Genomic DNA, 18,124 nt, shown 5'->3' on the forward strand with positions numbered 1-18,124 from the left:
TAGGTTTTAGTGAGAGAGAGAGCATCAGATTAATGAGAGAACATTCGAGTGGCTGCTAGGGTTTGAGAGACTGAGGGTAAAATGTTAAGGAGGGTATATAAGGGATATGCGAAACGGTGTCATTTCAGAGGCTCCCTAGGGTTTGCTTCACACGTGTGACACGTGCCTTCAAAACGACGTCGTTTTGAAGGTTCGGTGTTATCGGTTTTTCGGTCGGTTCGGTTTCTGAACCACCAAAACCAAATCATAAACCAAACTCCATACTTTTAATAATTTTAATCCAAATCAAACCAAACTAACCGAATAACCAAACACCAAACTGAATTATGGTGCGGTTCGGTTCGGTTTTTCGGTCTGGTTCGGTTTCTGCTCAGCCCTAAATATAGTACTTCAGACTTGAAAAAAAAAAGTCAAATTCGCCACAAAAAAAATATATATTTACATTACTATCCCAAATCAAAGTATTTACACAAAAAATCCATAATTTAAATGGACAGAAACAAAAGAAAAAATAATCTTAGCTACATCTCTGCCACTTCTCTTCTAAACAAGAATATCAAAAAGAATCATGATCACCACTAGCTATGGTGCAACATCAAAGAAACAACAACAAGATCCTTGAAGATCCGGATATACTTTACAACTCCGCCTCGGAAAAATATGGCGGACGGTGAGTATAGACATTAGTCGCGCTGTGCATGGAAGCTCGGCCACCAACCGTCATATGGTTATCAGCTGAAGGCCTTGAATATAATTTAACACTAGTTTATCGATTGCCGAAATGGATCAACCCAACATTTATCCTTGTCTGCCGCATTTTTCCACCGATCTAAGAAGATCTCCATTTCGAGATGGGATTGTTGTCTTACCTGCATACAGATCATTGCTCGGTCAATAGTTTCTGGAACGAAGAAAGATCTTTTACGGAGACTACAATGTGGCGGGACAACAACATCGTCCAGTTAATAGTAAAAAATACTCTCCGTCTCTAGACGTACCTGCATTCTTTTATCAACTAAACGAGACTCCGATGGTTCCTGCAATATGAAACACATCAATCAATTGATAAGGAAAAATGTTGGATTGAGAGACGCTTAGCAGTTGGCATAGTGTTAGTTATATGGTTGAGTAACTTACATCAACCTTCTGATTTGGTGGAAGCTCCCCTTGTGTAATGGAATGAGAATTCGGCTGCATAAGTGACCAATATATTGTGAGAACGTATTGGCTATTAATATTTGGGTTAAATGCAAATTCATACACCAAATTTGACCTAATTTGCAATTACAACATAAACTTTTAAACTTTGCAATGTCGGTAACCAACTTTCATTTCTTGGCAAATTGGTACACCGACCAATCATAAAACGACAAGTGGCGGTTTATTACAATGTCCACGTTAGTGTTTTTTGAGTTTGGTGTATCGATTTGCCAAAAGTGTAAAGTTGGTTACTGACATTGCCAAGTTTCAAAGTTTATGTTGTAATTGCAAATTAAGTCAAAGTTGGTGTATGAATTTGCATTTAACCCTTAATATTTCTACCTAATGCTGTCCGGAGCAGCAACTCCAAGGCCACATCATATGGAAAATAATGAAATAAAAATGGATCTGAAATTCAATTGTGATGAGTGTTTTAAAAACTGGAAAGGACAGCTGGTCAGATCGGTTAACCGGAAACCGATTGGCAATCTGGTCCGAGCAGCATGTAAAAATCAAAAGACTTGAAACTGAATTAGAACGAAAAAACAGTAAAACCAATGGAATCAAAAGGTCTAATAATCTTGTATATGTTCATTACAATTTGCATTTGCAAGATAGCTAATAAAATATTATTTTTAATTTATCTATTTAAATTTTAAACTAACCTCATTAGTCATTAGTTATAAACTTATAATATTAAATCATAGGCTATCAAATGGTGAAAGAAAATTTTAGTATATAATAGAGATTATTAGATGTCTTTTATTAAAAATGTTCTATTGTTTAATAGTTAATTATATATCGATATTGTCCTTTATTGTTAATATGGTTGTCGGACCGGTTGAACCAAGAACCAATCAACAATCCTATTCGCCTCTCGGTCTAATAGTGATTTTTTTTATATATATGCCTTATAATTACCTAGTTATCTTCCAACATTGCATTATCTATTTAAATTTATCTATTTTATTTTATGCCTTACTATAAGAATATAAGAAAATGCTCGGACTTTCATTAAGTTTTGATAGTATCTCTTTTTGTCATTTAGAAATCTAAATGCTTCGACCAATATCTAAACCGTTAGATACATAATCTGAACTGCATAACAGAAAGAACATGCAGCTAGCTAGGCGTTTGTTCATAATCCGACCTCTTAAAGAGAAATAGAGTATTCACATAATATGTGAGTTCATGGCTTACCTGACTTTCATTGAAAACACCGAGAGTTAAAAGACCGAGATGAACTATGTACTCAGAATCAACAACACCAACATTTTTTGTTCGGTCGCCCTACGAAAGAGATAAACTATCACAATTGTAGTCAAAAGAATCATAAAAAAAGTGAAGTGAATCTCAAAAGTTACCTGTGCACAATAACCGAGCTGAAAATCGAGACCCCAGGCATGGATCAAGTCATTCTGCACATGTAAAAACTATTAGATTATTATCAACACAGACATAATGCGGAAATGACAATGCAAGCATTTCATTGACCAGCCAAGTAAATACTTACATACACTTTGTCTACCACGTCATGTATGAGCCAATGACATTAAACCACGTCATAACACGTGTGAAAATTTTAATTAACTAAATTACACTATTGCCATTTGCCGCCATTTTAATAATGTGGTGAAATGTCACTGGCTCTGTCCCATGGATGATGTGGTGGACACGGCCTATGTAAGAATTTCTAGTCTCTAATATCATTGTGGTCAACTTTCGAGATGTAAAAGAACACACACACACAGAGAATATACCTGGATCATATGCCATGTGCATCGCCAAGCTGCCCTTGAAAAAACCGGTGCCATCATTTCCACCCAACTAAATTAACAAAGTGAATTTACAGTGACTGGTCAAATATACTTTTTCACAACTTGGCCAAAAAAAATTCAGCTTTTCCACTGAAGATGGAATTAATCTGCAATAATTTATATTTGTAATGAGAGCAATATAGACAGTCATTGGTTACCCTACGCATGGAGGAGCAGTGTTGTTGCCATAACACCTTCCACCGCCTTTGAATTTATAAATCCTTCTGTTGAAAAGGTAAGTATACGTCAAAGTCACAATTAACACGTTAGTTCAAAATTAATAACATTATATAAAATCAGAAATTAATACAAATCAGTTTCAGTTACAGGATTTAAAATCTTCAAAGAGATAAGCAAGCATACTAGACATTTGAAACTCTAATATGTCAAAGCTCTAAAAGCAGTAAATAGGCAAAAACACTATAATTTAAAACGGTCCCTAAGATTTTCTGAAATTCCATTTGCAGCATTCTTTATCTACAAATACAATGCTAATAGCAAATCTAGAGACTTTTCACAACTTTGTAGAAACAGATAAACCCATTTAAATCATCCGAAACACTAAACCGACCTGTGTACTTTTGATCTAGATTGACGTGCAGTAATATAATGGTAGATAGTTGACTTTGTAGGATCAAGTGCAGGCTGAGATACTTCAAGCCCTTCTTCCCTAACAATGGATATATATCTGCCGAAAAATCAAGAGGTTCAGTTTCTCTGAATTTTACATGACGAAACAAATCTATTGATTCATTGCAAAGAGATAACAATTAAAAATAGGATAAAATTGCTTCTACAACATTGTAATTAAATGTGAAAACTCGGATATAAAATACTCTTAGTCTATAAAGGTTTGTGCTAACAACATGGATATTCATTAAAGTTTCAAATAGCAAAGCAACCATACCGTTTTGGATTAAAATTCTCAACTCCCAAGTCTTCATCCCAAAGGAACACGTAATCATATTCAGCAACTACGTCAGGATGGAGGAACCGTTTTGCAAACCACCTACACAAAAGATATGCATGCAATCTGTCATGCATCTTAAAAATAAGCACAACAATGCAAATATGTGCATAAAAAGACACAGCAAGAATCTAGGCTACAATTATCTATATTGATCACCTAACCATTTAGTTTGGTTCACTGCAGAGATGTGAATTACATGGTCGCTCCATGGAAAATCCCTCCATTTATCCACATTACCATCATAATGAAAAAGCATCACAACAAAATCACTTAAAGGAAACTGCAAGAAAACAATAAATCAGCATAAAAATGATGAGAAAATTTTCAAAGACAAGAGTTGACAAGGATTGATAGATACCTTCTGAATAATTCGGTCCACTACTTCTTTTTGTTTAATTCCAACAGCAAGTGCTAACAGGCTCTTTGAAGGCTTTGGCTTGCTCTGACACCCAGGGAAAAAGAACATATAATATAATTAGTAGAAGGAAGAAAATAAAATATCATAAGAAAAAGCATGAAGCTGTGCGTGTATTGTTTGTTTCTTAATCTTGTTGAACCAAGATTACATGGGCCATTTCAAACCCCTTATATATTTAAACCTAGAATGGCATACTTCAATTCATATGGAACTCATAAAAAGCACGACAATAAGTCTTACTAGAAACCTAAAGTCTAACTTACCGAAAACATCATCACTTTAGTAATGTATCGGTAAAAGTAGAGTTTATGCACAACACTGTCCACTTTATGAAGGTGAGTGACATTATAAAAAGATATATGGTACAAACCACCAGTAGTATCAATCAAGTAGTGGATAAGATTCAGGAAACGAAGTAACAATACAAGCTTCATTCAAATTTCAACAAACTTGAGAATAATGATGTATCAAAGATTGTTTAATCATTTCACATGAATTATATATCAGTCAATGAAAACACTCACATCTTCCAAAGGACTGTCCCATAGAGGCCGCATTTCAAAATCTGAATTTCTTGTAACAATTCCATAAGGCAGTGCCTCAGTTCCAACAGGCTTGCAATAATCCTAAGAAAAGAAAAATGCTAATCAGAGATCCAAAGTAATATGTGCCACTCCACAATGCAAGTTTAGATTTAAACATTATTATAAGGGCGCAATTACAGACCTTGCAGAGACTTGGTATTGCACTCGGCACTCTGTCAATTACTTTCCATTTCTGCACAGATAATTCAAACAGAAAATCACAACCATAATTTATTGTAATACGAATAGGTTATCTACATTAGACTCCTCAGGGTGACCGAATTTTCACACAGGTTGTTTTGGCATATTAGACAAAGGTTTAAATTGTTGAAAATTTCATTAGTATTGAGTTCATCATGTATAATACTATATGAAAACTCTATGATTGGTTAAAATAGTTTTGGACAACATGTTTCCCTTCTTATGCATGCTAAAACTCTATAATGATAAAGCACAGTTCCAAAAAATGTAGCCTATTACATAATAAGGTTCAATATAATCACTAATGCAGCTTTATCTTAATTAATAATACGCTAAATGATAATCCCTTTAGATGAATGTGCAATTATCATGTCAACCAAGAAGACCTAAATCCGCCAAACAACCCACATTTTAACCATTCAGTTCTGCAAAAATAATGAATTACAAAATGAAGAGAGCACAAAATTTACATACTTGAAAATATTCCTTCCCAAGAAAAGAACTGCCAACGAAGTAAGCACTGCAAATCAAGGAAGCTGCGATGAAGAGAGTGCAAAATGCTCTGCTCTTAGAATCCGGTGGCACAGAAGCCTGCAAAGGAAATATGGAAACGTACGGGATTGAGATTGTATGCAGCAGAGTGGCAAAAAACAAGCTATGATAACAAAGAACAGACAAATTAAAACTAAAAACACCAAAATTTCCCAATACTCTTTGGAGTAAGCTTCATTAGAATGAAGAAATAGTATAACTGATGCATATTCAAAAACCGGGCTTATATGTTCACGAATGAAAGACATAGAAAAGAAAGGTTCGGGGATTATCCAAAAACAAAAGAAGCTTATTGTCAGCCCAGAAAGCATTGAACTGCCAAAAATCACTATCTGAAACTTCTATCAGGTAGACATAGCATTTTAAATCTATTTTAACTAAGAATATGTAATCTTCGGATTACTTCAAGATTGAGTTACAGGGTAATAATTCCAACTCCATAATCTCATATTTAGAAACATTGTCATTATAGGCATTCTGCAAAACCAAATTGAAAAACCAGAAAAGCTGTTTCTTTTTCAGACCAGAAATTTAAATTGCTACCAAATTTGGCTGTGGTAAAAAAGTTGAAAATTTTAAAACTTAAGATTAATTCAATGCAAAATCAACCAGCCCAAAAAGAAAGAGAAAGACTGAATTTAAAAAGAATAAATAACACTTCCCCTTCTCTCTCTAAAACAAAAAGGACTATCTTTTCTTTAAAAATCAAAGAAAACAAGCACATTAACCCATGAAAGACACAAAATTTTCTGTTTTCTTTCTCTTCTACCTATTTTCTCAGCATCCAAACAAAAGGCAGAAAATTTATAATATAAAAAAAAAAAACTTCTCTTCTCCAACAAACACGATGAAGTAATTTCTAATAACCATCAACAACAACAAGCAACAGAGCTAATAATCAAGTTCATCTACAATTAAACTAAAGCACCAATCTTTCAAAACAAAAACTAAAAATAAAAAGCACCCACCAACCAAAACAGCATACAAAATACAGAGAAACCAAAAAAAAAACTTACATAGTTGAGAGACTTCATTATGCAGATATGAGCAGCAATAACCGCCAACAAAAAACAGATAAATAAACCCAAAAAAGGAAACTTTTTTGCAGAATAGTTATGATATGAACTTCAAAAAACAGAAGGCTTTAGTTTGGATGAATCAGAAAGTAAAGTAAAGAATCTGAACTCAAAGTGAAAGTTGATGAAACGAAGCAAAGCTTTATTAACAGAAAGGCCAACATAAATTCTTCTCTTTTTCAAAAAACCAAAAACCAAAAAAAAAACATGTCGTTTTTTGGAAAAATAAAAATAAAAATTATGATTTTTAGGAGTATTTGTCTTTAAAAAAATGCAATTACTATTAACGGAGAGAAATTCTTAGGTAGACTCGGTTTACCACGTCATCAGTAGATTAAACTATCATATTATGACACGTCATTAAAATAGTGACACTATCGTAATTTTATTTATTACTTATTTATATTTTTGAATAGTAATATTATAATAGTGCCATTATTTTAATAACGTATCATAATGTGATAGGTTAGTCTACGGATGATGTGATGGATTGAGTCTATTTAAAAAAAAAAAATCTCACTAACGGATAAATGTCATTCTACTCTTGGGTTTTAGTGGTCCCACTAAAGACAAGTGAAACCCCACCACTTCCACTTTTTGTTGACTCAATTTATCTATATCTAGTTTTTGGTGATTAATGAATTATTTCTCCATTTTAAGAAGTATAATTAATCCTCTCAAAAAAGAGTATAATCAAATTTTATTCTAAATTTTGACCAAAAAAAATATATTCTAATTCAGGATAGGGGTTGGCATACCGGTTAATCTGTCCATAAAGATAATTTGTAAAACGGTTTATAATAGTACGGTCTTTAAAATTAAAAATCTAAACATAAAATTTTAAACAATTAACCACTAAATCAGTTAACCATCTAAAACGATTTGATTTTTCAGTTTTTAATCATATAACCATTATAAAAATAAAATTAAAATAAATAAAATTTATAGATACAATTTTACATATAGTCTAATCATAAAATTTTAATTCTATTCTATTTAATTTTTCTAACAAATAAAAAGAAGTTACAGAAATACAAACTATATATAAAAGATACAAATTTAAACTATTTTTATAAATAGTTAAAACAATACAAATATTCAAAACTATAATTATAGCAATCAAATTTAACTCCCTAAATATATACAATGTATAGTAAATGATGACTCACTGTGTATAAAATAACTTGAATATTAACTTTTTTCTCACAAATATATTTTTGTGTTTAAATTTTTTAAATGTATAGATTATAAAATATATTTTATTTTAATCATTAAAGAATGTGTGTATATATATACACACACAATTTATAAAAATATAGATTATTTATAAACCGTTTAACCAGCTAACCGCAGTTTTTAAAATTCGAAAACCTAAACCTAAACCATTAACCATAAAAATTTAAAATTAAAACCTAAACCTAATTTCTTAGGCCGGTTAATCATATTTTCCGGTTTGATTTTTCGGTTTTGTTTAATTGGTTTGGCCGATTTTTTGCTCACCCCTAATTCATAATATATTTTCTTTTTATATTTATATTATATTATGAATATCCATTATTGATTTTTTAACTTGACAAATTTATCTAATCAAATTATTTTTTTAGGTATAAAAGTTAAAATATAATCAGAATAAAAAGTAAATTATCAAAAGAAGATTGTGACTCTACTTGAAGCTACTATTTTGAGTTGAGAATGATAGTACCGATGTCTTTAAAACCGGACATGACCGATGGAATGGATCAGATTATTCGGGAACCGACTAGCTAGCTGGTCCGATTTGATATAAAATTTCAAGAGTTAAAAAACCGATAAAATCTAGTTAATTATGTGATTCTAATTGCCATACATTAATCTCCAAAATCGGATAAATTTATTAATTAAATTTATTTTATTTGCAAAGTTATTTGAAACAATATTGTTTTTGAATATTTGGTGACGAGGACTATTTAAAGAGAAATTTTTAGGTAGACGCAGTCCACTACGTCATCCGTGGACTAAATCTATCATATTATGACACATCATTAAAATTATGACACTATAGTAATATTATTATTTAAAAGTGTAAAAAAGTAATAAACAAAATTACAATAGTGTCATTATTTTAATAACGTGTCATAATGTGATAAATTAGTTCACGGATGATGTGGTAGAATGAGTCTATCTAAAAATCTCTCCTATTTAAAATGCTATTTTATTAAAATAATTTAGAATACAATCGATAATAAATTTATTTGTAAATTAAATAATATTCAAGTAATCATCAAACTTAATAAAAGGTAGATGAATCTCTAAGCAAAGGAGATAAAGGAATGATGTGAATGACAAGCTAAAACAAACAAGAAAGTAAACTTGTTTATATTCTAAAAATTTAGAGGCATCCATTTTTTTCATTTCACTTATATTATTTTTATCCAATTAAAAATAATATAAGTTATATTATCATCCAATAAATAATCAGTATAAATTTTGAGTTTGAGATTTTATAATTCTATTTTTCTATTTTGATGAAAGTTTATTTATTTTTTATATATATAATAAACATAACAAATTTTGCTTTCTATTGTGTATCTCGTAATTCAACAAACAAATGTATTAAAGTATATTTCTATTGTACTAGTGTCGCTTTACGTGTTTCACACGTGGCTCGTAGTGTAACTCGGCAAATAGTGAAAATTATATTTATTATAAATTAGGATAATTGTATTTATATTTAATTAATAATTATAATTATAATTATAATTATAAATTGTATCCACCGTATAGAGTTTGAAGTTATTTAATTTAATGTTGTCAATTGCATGTAGAAGCATTTGTCGTGCTAATATTTAGGGAATTTGTTGCCTATCTAGCTAAATTATACATTTATTATTAATTATATACTGTGAGAAGATATTGATATATTAGGTGAGTATTTTAATGAGTATTTAATTTGTACTAAAAATAGGGGTGGGCATGGACCGGTTAACCGGTCCATGAGGGCAATTTGTAAACCGGTCCATTGTAATACGTTTTTTAAAATTAAAAACCTAAACCTAAAATTTTAAACGGTTAACCGGTAAATCGGTTAACCATAAAAAACGGTTCGGTTTTTTGGTTTTACGGTTTTTAACCATATAACCATTAGAAAAATTAAAGACAAAAAAGATAAAATTTTAATTCTATTTGATTTTTTAGCAAGCAAAAAAAACTATAAAAATTCAAATTATATTAAAAATATAAATCTAAACTATCTTATGAATAGTTTAGTCAATGCAAATATTTAAAACTATTATTATTTATAAATAATTTATGAGTAATATTAAAGTTAGGTTTGTATTTTTTGAATTGTTTGTCGTGTTGTTCACGTCCACTTTCTACTATTTATATACTTAAATATTCCTATTTCTGTTAAGTAAATATTTTAATAAGGAAAACAAATTTCTTTTAAAATATTTTCATATATAAATTCTCCTAAAATATATAAATATTCCTAAATAAAATATATGTCAATATATTTTTATAATTAGATTTTATTGTGTATATTATAAAATCCATATTATTTCACAGATCATAAAATATATCTTATTAATTATTAAAAATATATGAATATATATATATAAACCGGTTAACCGATTAACCACGGTTTTTAGAAATCCAAAACCTAAACCTAAACCATTAACCATGAAAACTAAAAATCAAAACCTAAACCTAAACCTAAACCGTTGGACCGGTTAACCACATTTTCCGGTTCGGGTTTCTGGTTTCGGTTCGGTTAATCAGTTTGACCGGGTTTTTTGCCCACCCCTAACTAAAAATAGTTTAAGTTTTAGCTAATATTTAGATGGAAAAATTCTATAAAATAGGTGAGTATTTTAATTGTAAAAGTAATTTAAGGTAGCTAATATTTAGATAAAAGAATTATTGTTTAATCATAATAGCATTAAGGACATTAACGTAAAAGTGCCTGTCCCTCCCCCCATCCGTGCTTTTATATATAGTATAGATATTATTAATATTTAATAATAAAAGAATAGAAGAGAAATGATATTGGTTCTTTCCTTGTCTAGTTGTCATATATTATTTTATTTATAATGCTTATAAGGTTGTATATAAGTTATTCAACTTTTTTATTAAATAAATATTGGAATGTGTTTGTTGAAATTGAGTAGTTTCTAAAACAATCATTGAAGCAAAAGAACATGCAATTGCAAAGATAAATAATTATAATATGGGAGAATGAAGCAACTACTGAAGAACCAGCGCAAATCGTGGCAACACGTCTAGAATATCTTATACAATTGTAACATAATTATTTAATAAGTACTAATTGCATGTAAAAAATAACTATTAATCGATTACGAAATAATTTAAGATAACAAGTTGTAAAAGTCAATTATGTAAAGGTGTTTTTCATGTAAAATTTTAACTTTCGATTTAGATGTATATTATTTAAAATTTGAATAGACATTTTCAGTTATGTTTTAACATAAAAAAAGAGCTCAATTTTTGTTTTTAGGTCATTTTACAGTACATATGTCTTATCCGATGTCGTTTTATTCAAAACAGCCAAAACGATATCAGTTTTTCTAAAACACATTAAATTATAGGATGAAAAATTTAGAAACAATTAATATATAAGAGGTCACGTTTTGAATAGTATGCTTAAATCTAAAAAAAAGAGGTCATGTTTTAAATAATGTGCTTAAATCGCAAAAAGCATAAAAGATAGAGATTATTTATACAAACTCATTAAGAAATGACGAGATATGTTTTTTTCCAGAGTGAAAATTTTATATTGCTACAATTTTACCTTCTTTTCATGAAAAATGGTAGATTAAGAATTTAAATTGAAAAATACAATTCAAGAATCGCACTATATTACTAAAGGATATAATCAAATGCATATATAAAAGCCAGTTTAAAATTATCTCTATTTATAATATGCATGAAGAAATACAATCTTTTCGTGAGAATAAAACATTGGCTAATTTTATTTTGGAACCCCTGTACTATACGATTTTTAATTATCTGCTCCCTAAACATTTTCGCTTATCCGAGTCCTGATACATATTTGTTTAAACAATCCTTTTTTGACGGTTACGTCTAGAGCGAGAAATTACACACCATTAACTAACAAAAGGATATAAAGTTGATTTCCACGTAGGAAATTATTGATGACATCGTTAAAATAATAAAAAGACGATACACCAAGTTTCTAATATGGAGAAGATGATACACCAACTCTAATTTCGGGATTACTCAACTTCGCAACCTTTTGACAGTAATATTCGTTGATTCTGCCAGTTGTTGAGTTAACTAAAGTACCTGGATAAAAAAACTCTAAGTTAGCATTAGACATGTCAAGCCCTAGAAAAATTATAATTTAATAAACACGTATAATTTATATTGAATAAAAGGTAAAAGTGACGGTTTTAAAAGTTTAAAATATAAACAAAAAAAGTCAAAAACGTGAGGGTTTTTGATATTTGGGTCCTCATATGCACCCAAAAATCCAGTTCTGTGCCTCTTTTGGAATTACATGTTCCGCATTCTAGGAATGCGGAACATGCTAATCAGATTAATTATTATCGTTGGGAGACCAGCTCCCAACCTATAAAATGGGTTGAAAACAACCCATTTTTACTTACAAACAAACAAAGCATTTAAAAACTATCGTATAAGCAGAAAAAAATTAGTTTCGAGGCGTTATATTTTGAAGTTGAACGGAAAAAAGTTGGAAGAAATTATATTTCGGAGCTAAACGGATCTCTTCGTAAAGTGTTATATTTTTTATTCGATACTAATTATTTTAAAGGACTACAAGAGGTTAGTACGTGTAATTTTTTTAATTATTGTATTAAATAATTTCAGTGTTAATAAATGTTAGAAATTTAATAATATGTAAAATTGTTATAAAATTAATTTTAATATAGCAAAATATTAGACTTTAATTGTAATTTAGAAATGCATGTATAATATAAAAAAATTAGGATATGTTTAATATAATTATATTAGGATATAATTAGAACGTATATAATTAGAAATTTCATGTAATAAGGAAATGTATAATTAGAAATTTCATACAATTATATTAGGATATGTTTAATTTATTTTTATTTAAAAAAAATATTAGAAATAAAGTAACAGTAATTACGATTGATATGTTAACGCTATAAGTTTAAGATTCGCATTTTAAATATAACGGTGATATATTTGCTGTTTATTAATTAGAAATGACGAGTCCAAATATATCTTTGTTGATATGGTGTGATGGCCGTATTGTGAGTTCTCCGTGTGGAATAGAATACCATGGGGGTCGTCCGGTTAATATGGCGCTTAGCGAGAGAATGAATTTCGAAGAACTACAAAATATTTGTAGAAGAGCAGTTTCTACCGACGGGGAAGTAGAAATTTCAAAAATCTACTTCCGGCTTTCAAGAATAGTTGAGGGTGCGATACGGTCGTACTCGTTGTTTTCTGTGGAGAAGAACGAGCATGTGTTTGGAATTTTGAACGACGTCGTGCGGTATCCGCAACTGGAGATTTTAGAATTGTACGTGGAATACGAGGCCGTGGTTTTTTGAACGTGAGGTATTTTTGGACGATTAAGACTAAATTATTTTGGTCAGAAATGCATCTATCTTCTTTCGCAATGAATACATGCTAAACGATGTCGTTTATTCAACGAGTGCAACTGTGCATATCCATACCCGATCCAATTCAAAACATCCGTTTGGAAACACAAATATAACAAGCGTAGGATAAGAAAAGGGGCGCACGGGATTTATAAAACAGGTCACAATTCACCTCCCTGCGCAAATTAGGGCTGATCAATTCAGGAAAAAAAATTCAAATCCACTTTTTTATTACAACATGGATCCTTAATTGACTAACAGGTACTTCTATTTCCCATCCTTCCTTTTAGTTAGTGTGTAAACTTAAAATTTCAGATTCAATTTCTGTTCTTTAAGTGAATCATTTATCAAATAAAATTAATTTTAATTTTATTTAATGTAATTTAGATTGATGCTGGTTAAATGTGGAAGGGCATGATTGCACGGATTGTGAAAAGAAGTTGCTAATTTTTCTGTCTGTTGATTGTTTTTTCTATAGAAAATGTAGAGATATAGTGAAATAGAGTAGAGTGGAAGTGTAAGAAATATGTTGTTTTTATTGTCTGAAAAATGATTCATTAGTTAGCTGTCATGTTGTACGGAAATTTATCGAGTTCTATGTTTCGACGTTTTATTTTCGTTGTGGGAGGCCCTTCTGAAAATTATGACCTTTACGTTTGTTTTCGGTTCAGTTTTTCGCAATTCGAAATTTTCCGTTGTCATTTCCTTGCAATGTAGGTTAACATAAGGCTATTTTGCTGGCATATTGAATGCAGGGTTATTATACATGTGCAAATAGATTATGAGAAATATGATGTCTGAAGAGGATGGACATTTGCTCATGGTATATGATGATTTGTCAGAACAACGTTCTTTGTCTTTAGATGATACGAGTAGCAATGAGGAATCACCGGATGAGACCAGGCTATCACTAGAATTTACTAATGATGCATTTCCATACATGGGGCAGAGATTTGTTTCTCATGATGCGGGTTATGAATTCTATAGTGAATTTGCAAAGCGTTGTGGGTTCTCAATCCGTCGTCATCGTACAGAAGGAAAAGATGGGGTTGGCAAAGGACTGACTAGACGTTATTTTGTCTGCCACCGCGCTGGCAACACCCCCGTTAAAACCTCAAATGAATATAAACCTCAAAGGAATAGAAAATCCTCCCGGTGTGGGTGTCAAGCATATATGAGGATAAGTAAGACGACAGAGTTAGGGACACCGGAATGGCGTGTCACCGGTTTTTCAAACCACCATAATCATGAACTCTTAGAACAGAATCAGGTCCGTTTCCTTCCTGCATATCGAACCATATCAGATACAGACAAGAGCAGAATCCTCATGTTTGCGAAAACAGGAATTTCAGTGCAACAAATGATGAGGCTTATGGAGCTTGAAAAATGTGTGGAGCCGGGATATTTACCATTCACCGAGAAGGATGTCAGGAATTTACTTCAGTCCTTTAGGAAATTAGATCCAGAAGAGGAGAGCGTAGACTTATTAAAAACGTGCAGAAGCATAAAACAGAAGGACCCCAACTTTAAATTTGAATACACACTTGATGCATACAACAAGTTAGAGAATATAGCTTGGTCATATGCTTCATCGATCCAGTCGTATGAGATATTTGGTGATGCAGTGGTGTTTGATACAACACATCGCTTGACTGCATTTGACATGCCTGTTGGGATATGGGTGGGAATTAATAACTATGGCATGCCTTGTTTCTTTGGCTGCGCGCTTTTACATGAGGAAACTTTGAGTACATTATCATGGGCGTTGAAGGTAATTACCTTAGATTGCACATATAACATTTGTAACTTTATTTGAGCTAAAAAATTGTCTATATCAAATTTGTGAGCCACATGTAGGTTGGTAGTTTACAAATCTGTTTGGCTTTAGCTAGAAGAAAAAACGAATATGGAGACGGGGTAAATAATGAATCTGATCGGTGGAAATCTTTTAACATACAGGAAGTTTAATGTGGCAAATCAGAAATAAACCGGTGATCATTTATTTGTAGAATTACCTTACATGGTGGATTGTTGCATGCATTTAGTAGTAATTTGGATTAGAAATAAGTACTGATGTTGGGGAATGGGCATTATAATCGCTGAAAAAACTCCCCTTATTGCCGTTACTTGCTACGAATACAAGAATCATCCGGTAAATTTACTTTGGTGTTTTTGGTAATTGGTATGATGTTTATGTGAAGGCATTCTTAGGGTTCATGAACGGGAAGGCTCCGCAAACAATTTTAACGGACCAAAATATGTGCCTCAAAGAAGCAATAGCACAGGTGTTGCCAACAACAAAACACGCACTTTGTATGTGGATGATTGTGGGAAAGTTTTCATCTTGGTTTAATGCTCTTCTCGGAGAACGCTATAATGAGTGGAAGGCAGAGTTCCACCGATTATATAACGTGGAGTCAACTGAGGATTTTGAAATTGGTTGGAGGGACATGGTAAATTCTTATGGGTTGCAGAATAACAGGCACGTTTTTAACTTGTATGCCTCACGCACTCATTGGGCATTATCGTATTTGAGAAGCCATTTTCTTGGAGGAATGACTGCAGCTGGGCATTCAAAAGCAATTTCTGCTTTCATCCAACGGTTTCTAAGTACACAAACACGGCTTGCACACTTTGTGGAACAAGTAAGTTTTCTTCCTCTTAATCAGCTAGCGAAATTGAATTTAGCACCTAATTCAATGCGGCAATTTTTACTAGTGCTCCAGCATTTTTTTTTGTCAAAGATGGTAATCAACTCTTTAGAGTCTCAATTTTTAGTTTGTTAATTATGGAGGCCTGGTTCAAACCCGCAACCTCTTGATGCACTTAGAGGTGCCTTACACATTGGCTGCTCCAGCTGTCCAGCATTGACTTCATAGATATTTGCTTACCAATTTTTTATGCCAGATGAGAGAATGGAGTGTGGTTTCATTTTAGTTTTGGTTAGTGATATGATAGGTTACTATTTGTAGGTGAACTGATGAAGAAAAAAATTGAAAATAAAGTTAAGTCTTGGGCTCTTTTTTCAGTCAGTCGCGGAACTTTGAAAGCTCCTTGTTTTGGTTTTAAACACAATAGGGTTTGGCTAAGCTGTCAGAACTAGGACCTTAACTAGTGCAGCAGTGCTCACTTAATCAATGGGGAAGTTAAATATTTTTTCTGTATAATTAAACCCGATTCTGGAGTCTGTTTTAAAGTTACTATCGATTAATAACCCAGGAAAGGCGGAATTTTGAGATAGTTACGCAAGCTAATTTGTGAACAAATAGTACCACCCATCAGCACATTTCGAGCTTACTCTTTCTTCTATCATTACGGCTGAAAAAATATACCATTTGCTTTTTTGTCATTTGTATTAAAATTGAATCTTTCTGCTGTTGAGGAGAGTTTTTTATTAATGGGAAAAAACATCTTCTCTTACTGAATGGGTTTTGCACAATCAGGTTGCTGTTACCGTGGATTTTAAAGATCGAGCTGCTGAACAGCAAACAATGCAGCAGAATCTCCAGAACTTGCCCCTGAAAACTGGGGCGCCTATGGAAGCCCATGCTGCTTCAGTCTTTACGCCATATGCGTTTTCTAAGCTCCAAGAACAACTTGTTTTGGCTGCTCATTATGCATCGTTCCAGATGGAAGATTGCTTTTTCGTGAGACACCATACAAAACTCGATGGAGGTCGAAAAGTATATTGGGTTCCTAGGGAAGGCATCATTAGTTGCAGTTGTCATCATTTTGAGTTCTCAGGAATTCTCTGTCGACATGCTCTTCGAGTTCTTTCCACTGCAAATTGTTTTCAGATCCCCGACAGGTATCTCCCAGTTCGATGGCGTCGGATCAGCTCATCCCCCGCAAAGCTGCTTCAAAATTCTTCCAATGATCACGGAGAAAGAATGCAGTATTTGCAGAATTTGGTATCAACTCTTATAAATGAATCCGCAAAGTCAAAAGAAAGAATCGACTTAGCCACTGAACAACTTTCCATCCTTTTATCCCGTATCAGGGAGCAGCCAGTCCCGCCAAATGGTGCAAGTGATTTCACGTCCGACATCATTTGAAAACTTGTGTAAAACAGTGGAAGTAAGTCACCAATATTTTGATTGAGAAAGCAGGCTGGTCAGACCGTTAAAGTTTTGCGTGCTTACGGGTTGAAATGTTGAGTGGAAATTTTGCAGCTTCGGTTCGATTCATGCACTCATATGATCAGATGTGCATGGTGTTTTTTGTTCCCTGATAACATTTGTTCTTATGGGAGTTTTTGAGGAGAATTAACAAACTCATGTACAAATATATTTTTGTATAGAAAAAAAGGTTTATGTTGGAAAATGGCATTGTAGCTTACAAAATCCATGCTTAACAGTTATAATATTTATGAGCTGTGTATGTAATTTGGTAGGTATAATTAGGGTGTGCATTTGGTTCGATATGAATTGAATTTTTTTTAGTCGAACTGAATGTTAAATGTATTTTAAATTGAACCGAACCAATAAGTTCGATTGATTTCTTTTGGCATGTTATTTGATTTGTACCAAAAGTGGGCTGTATTTTTCTTATTTTTAAAATTGAATCGAAAAAAAAGAAATTAATTATTTATAAAATAAAGGCCTAATTATTTAAAAACCCCCACTTTATAACATTTTTTCGTTTATACCCCGATCTAGGAAAAAATTCATTTGTACCATTTTTTTGATTTTT

The 18,124-nt window shown here is 31.8% G+C and overlaps 2 protein-coding genes across 2 annotated transcripts; one reads left to right on the forward strand and one right to left on the reverse strand.

Moving 5' to 3' along the window:
- Positions 1-415: 415 nt before the first annotated feature.
- Positions 416-6,991, reverse strand: LOC126662237 (uncharacterized). Its single transcript, XM_050356146.2, has 15 exons — positions 6,759-6,991; positions 5,665-5,781; positions 5,132-5,182; positions 4,930-5,031; positions 4,346-4,429; positions 4,149-4,267; positions 3,925-4,026; positions 3,589-3,705; positions 3,176-3,241; positions 2,961-3,027; positions 2,565-2,618; positions 2,401-2,490; positions 1,138-1,191; positions 999-1,037; positions 416-869 (listed from the first exon to the last, which is right to left on the reverse strand). Exons 1-15 carry the CDS (start codon positions 6,774-6,776, stop codon positions 762-764), a joined length of 1,188 nt encoding a protein of 395 aa, XP_050212103.1. The 5' UTR covers positions 6,777-6,991; the 3' UTR covers positions 416-761.
- A 6,559-nt stretch (positions 6,992-13,550) lies between these two features.
- LOC126660895 (protein FAR1-RELATED SEQUENCE 11) lies at positions 13,551-17,879 on the forward strand. Its single transcript, XM_050354600.2, has 4 exons — positions 13,551-13,693; positions 14,188-15,203; positions 15,634-16,077; positions 16,876-17,879. The coding sequence occupies exons 2-4, from the start codon at positions 14,214-14,216 to the stop codon at positions 17,485-17,487; spliced, it is 2,046 nt and encodes a 681-aa protein (XP_050210557.1). The 5' UTR covers positions 13,551-13,693; positions 14,188-14,213; the 3' UTR covers positions 17,488-17,879.
- Positions 17,880-18,124: the final 245 nt, after the last annotated feature.

The sequence above is a fragment of the Mercurialis annua genome, linkage group LG8, assembly GCF_937616625.2.
Source record: "Mercurialis annua linkage group LG8, ddMerAnnu1.2, whole genome shotgun sequence".
NCBI classification, from domain to species: Eukaryota; Viridiplantae; Streptophyta; class Magnoliopsida; order Malpighiales; family Euphorbiaceae; genus Mercurialis; species Mercurialis annua.